This window comes from Sinocyclocheilus anshuiensis, unplaced genomic scaffold, assembly GCF_001515605.1.
Source record: "Sinocyclocheilus anshuiensis isolate Anshui unplaced genomic scaffold, SAMN03320099.WGS_v1.1 scaffold1031, whole genome shotgun sequence".
Lineage (NCBI taxonomy): Eukaryota > Metazoa > Chordata > Actinopteri > Cypriniformes > Cyprinidae > Sinocyclocheilus > Sinocyclocheilus anshuiensis.
The window spans coordinates 194,602-200,765 of record NW_015542633.1 but is presented as its reverse complement, the minus strand read 5'-3'; the positions used below and the strand labels follow the sequence as shown (position 1 = coordinate 200,765).

The 6,164-nt window shown below is 43.8% G+C and overlaps 1 protein-coding gene across 1 annotated transcript in view; it reads right to left on the bottom strand.

Moving 5' to 3' along the window:
* Positions 1 to 6,164, bottom strand: part of zer1 (zyg-11 related, cell cycle regulator) — a 9,012-nt gene that overhangs the window by 275 nt on the left and 2,573 nt on the right. The window contains exons 5-15 of the mRNA XM_016494217.1: positions 5,857 to 6,161; positions 4,926 to 5,099; positions 4,731 to 4,845; positions 4,068 to 4,090; positions 3,749 to 3,944; positions 3,362 to 3,577; positions 2,823 to 2,864; positions 1,675 to 1,794; positions 1,462 to 1,577; positions 1,201 to 1,389; positions 479 to 576 (exon numbers count right to left, since the gene is read on the bottom strand). Coding sequence (XP_016349703.1) covers positions 479 to 576; positions 1,201 to 1,389; positions 1,462 to 1,577; positions 1,675 to 1,794; positions 2,823 to 2,864; positions 3,362 to 3,577; positions 3,749 to 3,944; positions 4,068 to 4,090; positions 4,731 to 4,845; positions 4,926 to 5,099; positions 5,857 to 6,161 — 1,594 coding nt within the window. The remainder of the gene's footprint in view (positions 1 to 478; positions 577 to 1,200; positions 1,390 to 1,461; positions 1,578 to 1,674; positions 1,795 to 2,822; positions 2,865 to 3,361; positions 3,578 to 3,748; positions 3,945 to 4,067; positions 4,091 to 4,730; positions 4,846 to 4,925; positions 5,100 to 5,856; positions 6,162 to 6,164) is intronic.

Below are 6,164 nucleotides of genomic sequence, written 5' to 3'. Positions count from 1 at the left end.
TGTCTACAGAGCGAGAGAGAGAGAGAGAGAGAGAGAGAGAGAGAGAGAGAGAGAGAGAGAGAGAGAGAGAGAGGGGTCTGTTTGCACAGAACTGAACTGAACGAGAACAATGTATGTCTTATCTCGTTCCAAACCTGTATGAGTTTCTGTCTTCTGTTGAACACAAAAAGAAGATATTTTGAAGAATGCGTGCAACCAAACAGTCGACAGAAGCCATTGACTACAGTTTCGTCAAATATCTTCTTTTGTGTTCATCAGAAGAAAGAAACTCATACAGGTTTGGAACGACACGAGGAAGAGTAAATGATGAGAGAATGATAAGTTTGGGTGAAATATTCGTTTAGGGATTTACACATCAGTCACATTTTGTTGAATCTAGTTTTAATGATTGTGTCCAGACAGGATAACTTTCATACACATTACACTGAGAATGACATTATTTTGGGGTGAAATCTGATCTGATGAGGGCGTTACTCACGGTAAACGGACACCAGGTTATAAAGCGCCCATGTGGCCCAATGCTGACTGACCGGAGCGCCGCTCTGAGGGAGGAGACGCAGCATGGGCTCGAACGACCTGCAGACGGATGGACAGATGGGTCAGTGACGAGTCTTTTAAACAGATAACAAGTTAGGGTCTTAACTAGTTTATCAGCCATTTGAGAGGCAAACCTGTATTTCATTAATATGGTTTATTTAATGATGATGCTTGTGTGTCAGTTTTACACACAGTTACACACAGGTCCTTAGAGGACAAAACATTGTCATAAAAATATTATATATTAATATTTTTTTCCGCTTTCACTTACATAGATTTTTTTGACCAACATCAGTACTGATCATAACTACAAAAAATCATTAATTTTCACAGCCCTGTAAATGCCAATTTAATATAAAAAAATGCCACTGTTGTTTTTTATGGGGGGAAACAAATTAAGTTTGTTTTGGATTATTACAATCAATTAAGTGTAAAAAAACAATTAATTTTGTTGCATTATTATTTTATGTGCAGTGTCAGATTTATACCAATTACACACACACCTTTCTCAGAGCACACACACAAACCACACCATTAGAATTACATCATTTACATTCAATTGGCCTTTTTTCCAGCAGAAGCAGAAAACAGGAATGAGTGAGTGTTTGCTCCACTGGGCAAACCTCAGAAAATAGTGCTGGAAAAAAAAAGACGCTGACGTGCCTGTAGTTGATGTTGCGTCGCGAGCTGACGTCCCAGCTCTGGATGGCCGCCCACATTTTGTCCATGACGTGTGTCCTCCTGGGCTCCTCCATGGTCCAGACCTCCGGCCCGTCGAACATGATGTGTGACAGGACTCCGCAGGCGTTATAGGACACCTCGATGCCGTCCGCTTTACTGTCCAGCAGCTCACTGCGAGCAGAGCCGCGGCGTTTAGACACTCACAAACACCGAGCCAACGACGTGCACAGAAACAATTCACACCTGAACACCGTGATGAACTGCTTGGTCAGCAGCTGCGGCCTCAGCGCCTTCACTTCGGCCACGTTACCCAGCAGCCCCAGCATGTTACGGTGCAGCTCCTGCTTATCAGGAAACTCCTGCGAGAGAGCAGAAACCAAGCGGATGAGGGAGGAGCAGAGATTCTGCTGACAATCATTCATTGAGCTGTGAAACAGTATGCAGTGATGAACGGACCTTCAGACAATCCAGGAAGAGGTTCATGCCGTTACACTCCAGAAACATCTGACAGTTATCAGGCGTCTCGTCTGTGATGTTCCAGAGCGCGCTCCACGAGAACTCCATCACCTGATCACACTGAACACACACACACACACACACATCACCGTCAACAGACTAAACCAGAAAAACACATTCTCAGTACCAGAAATAAAATTAACTGAGACAACATAAAAAAATATATAAAAAACAAAAATGCTATCATGACTTGAAATAAAATTAACAAATAAAATAAAAAAAAACATACATTTTATTGCCAAGGCAACATTTCTCATTTTCATTTAGTTTTAAGTTGAAGTACAAAAATAACTAAAACAAAAACTAATAAAAATGACAAAAACACAACACAACTACTGAAAATTCTGTTAAAATTAAAATGAAAACAAAAAGGTAAAATATGAACATCAGTGATACTGAAATAACACAGGCACAGGTGTCATGAACAGAATGAATCGGTGATGAGTCGGATTCAGTAACGAATCGGTGATGAGTCGGATTCAGTAACGAATCGGTGAGGAGTCGGATTCAGTAACGAACCGGTGATGAGTCGGATTAGTAACGAATCGGCGATGAGTCGGATTCAGTAACGAACCGGCGATGAGTCGGATTAGTAACGAATCGGCGATGAGTCGGAGAGTCGGATTCAGTAACGAACCGGTGATGAGTCGGATTCAGTAACGAACCGGTGATGAGTCGGATTCAGTAACGAACCGGTGATGAGTCGGATTCAGTAACGAACCGGTGATGAGTCGGATTCAGTAACGAACCGGTGATGAGTCGGATTCAGTAACGAACCGGTGATGAGTCGGATTCAGTAACGAACCGGTGATGAGTCGGATTCAGTAACGAACCGGTGATGAGTCGGATTCAGTAACGAACCGGTGATGAGTCGGATTCAGTAACGAACCGGTGATGAGTCGGATTCAGTAACGAACCGGTGATGAGTCGGATTCAGTAACGAACCGGTGATGAGTCGGATTCAGTAACGAACCGGTGATGAGTCGGATTCAGTAACGAACCGGTGATGAGTCGGATTCAGTAACGAACCGGTGATGAGTCAGATTCAGTAACGAACCGGTGATGAGTCAGATTCAGTAACGACTCACCATTCTGTCCTGCAGCTTCTTCTGGATCAGATTCAGCATCGTCTGTGACGAGACAAATCAAACCATGAGATAGACGCAGATGCTACACGTTACACGCTAACAATCTAATGCTATTCCCATTAAAAACAACATTAATGAGAAACTGGCGCTATTAGACATATAAACACACATACAGAACCAATGAACCGGTAAACAGAAGCTCAAGCAAACCTCACTGGTTCAGTGTTGAGAATAAAAGCCTAAATTAAATCTGTTCTTCATATGAAGTGATTGTCTCTCCTCAGAAGACTTGGATTAAACTACTCGATTCATACGGATTGCTTTTATGATGTTATGTGCTTTTGTTGGAGGCTTAAAAATCTTGACTAGACTTTTAAAGGATGGACAGAAGTGATGAGGGAATATACAGAATGATCATTTTTGGGTGAACTATCGCTTTATAAATGCAGCACGTTATAGATTTCTGTACAGACACTAAGTGAACCAGAGCTAACATCTAAACTTCACAAACACACAGAGCTCAATGAGGAGCACAGCACCTTGACGAATCCCATCTTGCCGACGGCTTCTTTGTGGTCGTTGTCGACCTGACAGACGAGTGCGTTACACAGATGGACGGCGATGCGCTGGATGGACTCGTCCTGACGCGCCGGCTCCAGGATCTTCAGCAGCAGCAGATTGACTCTGTGATACTGGAACTCCAGCTCCTCAGGAATACTGAAGTTACAGAGCGTCAGACAGCAGTTCCTCTGGACCTGCACACACACACAGACACACACACACAGACACACACACACACACAGAGTCTGAGTGACATGTATTTATCATGCAGTGCTGCCTCAGATCACAGAAGTCTGAACATCCTTCATGCATCATCGGCGTGGGTTCTGTCTGAGCGAGTGTGTGTGTGTGTGTGTTGAACTCACCGTCACCTCCTGGTAATGCTCCATGCCGTTGAGCACCACCTGTATGACCTGTCTGCGCAGACGGACGCTCTGGTCGCTGCGGTACTCGGTGTTGGTGAGGTAAAACAGAGCGGCGCTGCCCGTCACCTGAATGCTCTTGTCATATTTATGAGTCTTCAGCGCTGTGATCACCAGCTGAAGACACACAGCAAACACACTAACTCACACACGTGTTACATGCGTGTGCACTGGGATAGCGCAGTCAGAGATCACATGAGCACACTGCACTGGGGTTTAATATTCAGGTACATTATCAATTTAACTGTACTGAAACTATTACATGAGAAGAAAGCTTGAACTGAACTGAGCTGAATAATGACACTAACTTTGCAACATCAACACTGTTATTTTCCTGTTTATTACAGTGAAGCTGCTTTGAAACAGTCTGTATTGTATAAAGCGCTATAAAAATAAATGACAGCAAGTTCCTCTGTCACACACACACACACACACACTCACTCTCACACACGCACGCACGCACGCACACTCACTCACTCATTCACTCACTCACACTTAGTCTCACACACGCACTCTCTCACTCACACACTCACGCACTCACACACACTCGCTCGCTCACTCGCTCGCACACACACACAGATGCTTGTGTGCATTTTACTTACTTTTTACACACACACACACACTCTCACTCACTCTCTCACACACTCTCTCAAACACTCACTCTCTCTCTCTCACACACACACACACACACACACACACTCTCACTCACTCTCTCACACACTCTCTCAAACACTCTCTCTCTCTCTCTCACACACACACACACACACACACACACACACACACAGATGCTTGTGTGCTTTTTACTTACTTTTTACACACACTCACACACATTTACACATGCATTTACAGTGAAGATGCTTTGAAACAGTCCGTATAGACTGTAGCGCTATAGAAATAAATACTTAATACACACACACACTTAAACCTTATACGCAGGGATGTGTGTGACGTTGCAGAGCGTTGTGTTGTACAGTCCTAAGAACTGCAGCGGCCTCTTCAGCTCCTGAAACGGGTAAATGCTGCTCTTACACAGCTCGATGCTGTAAAACACAAACACACACACTCAGACAAACACAGAGGGAGTGGCGCGTGATGGATGTGTGTGTGTGTGTGTCCTCACCTCGGCCGGCCCACAACGTCCTCAAACGCCGGCACCGTGCAGTTATCCAGCATGATGTGTCCAGAGATGTCCAGAGACACCAGATCGACCAAACTCTGAACGATACTGCTCAAGATCTTCCTCGTCATCTTGAATTTAGACGTTCTCTGATTCTCTCGTGAGATATCCAGGTGTCTGCAGACAGAACGGACGACACAGATTGCTGCTCTGTTCTATATACACTACCAGACAAACGCTTGGAACAATCACAATCTCTTCTGCTCACCAAGCCTGCATTTAATTTATCAAAAATACAATAAAAAGTAATCTTGTGGAATATTAATGATGCAATTTAAATCAGCTGTTTTCTATGTGAATATTTGTTAAAAATGTAATTGATTTCTGAGATCAAAGCTGAATTTTCAGCAACATTACTCCAGTCTTAAGAGTCACGTGATCCTTCAGAAACAAGGACGTATTAAATTGATCAAAAGTGACAGTAAAGACATTATTAAACAATGTTACAGTAGATTTCTATTCGAATAAATGCTGTTCTTTTGAACTTTCTATTCATCTGTGAATCCCGAAAAATAAAATGTATCACAGTTTCCACAAAAATATTGTTCAGCACAGCTGTTTTCAACATTGATAATAATCAGAGATGTTTCTTGAGCAGCAAATCAGCATATTAGAATGATTTCTGAAGATCATGTGACACTGAAGACTGGAGTAATGATGCTGAAAATACAGCTTTGATCACAGGAATAAATTACAGTTTAACAGATATTCACATAGAAAACAGTTGTTTTACATTGTAATAATATTTCACTATTTTTAAGTATTTCTGATCAAATAAATGCAGCCTCGGTGAGCAGAAGAGACTTCATTCAGAAAGATTAAACACTGTATTTATTCCAGTCTTTAAGCGCTAGTGTAAACGTCTCTCTCTGACCTCAATCTGCTCATCTGCAGCAGCGTGTGGATCAGCTCCTCCGTCAGCTCCACGTTATACAGCACCAGAGACGCCAGTCGCTCGCTCCACTGCGTGAGGAAGGCCGGTCGAGGCAGATGGACGGACGACAGGTCCAGCGAGGTCAGAGCGGGCAGCGGCCGCAGCAGCGTCTCCACGTCCAGCTCCGCCCGCAGGCCTCCCAGGTTCAGCAGACGCAGACGGTTGAAGCCCTGGAAGCTGAAGTCCAGGTCCACCGTGTGCCACTGCAGATGCTCCTCCAGATCCTCCTCGTCCTCCTCGTCGTACGC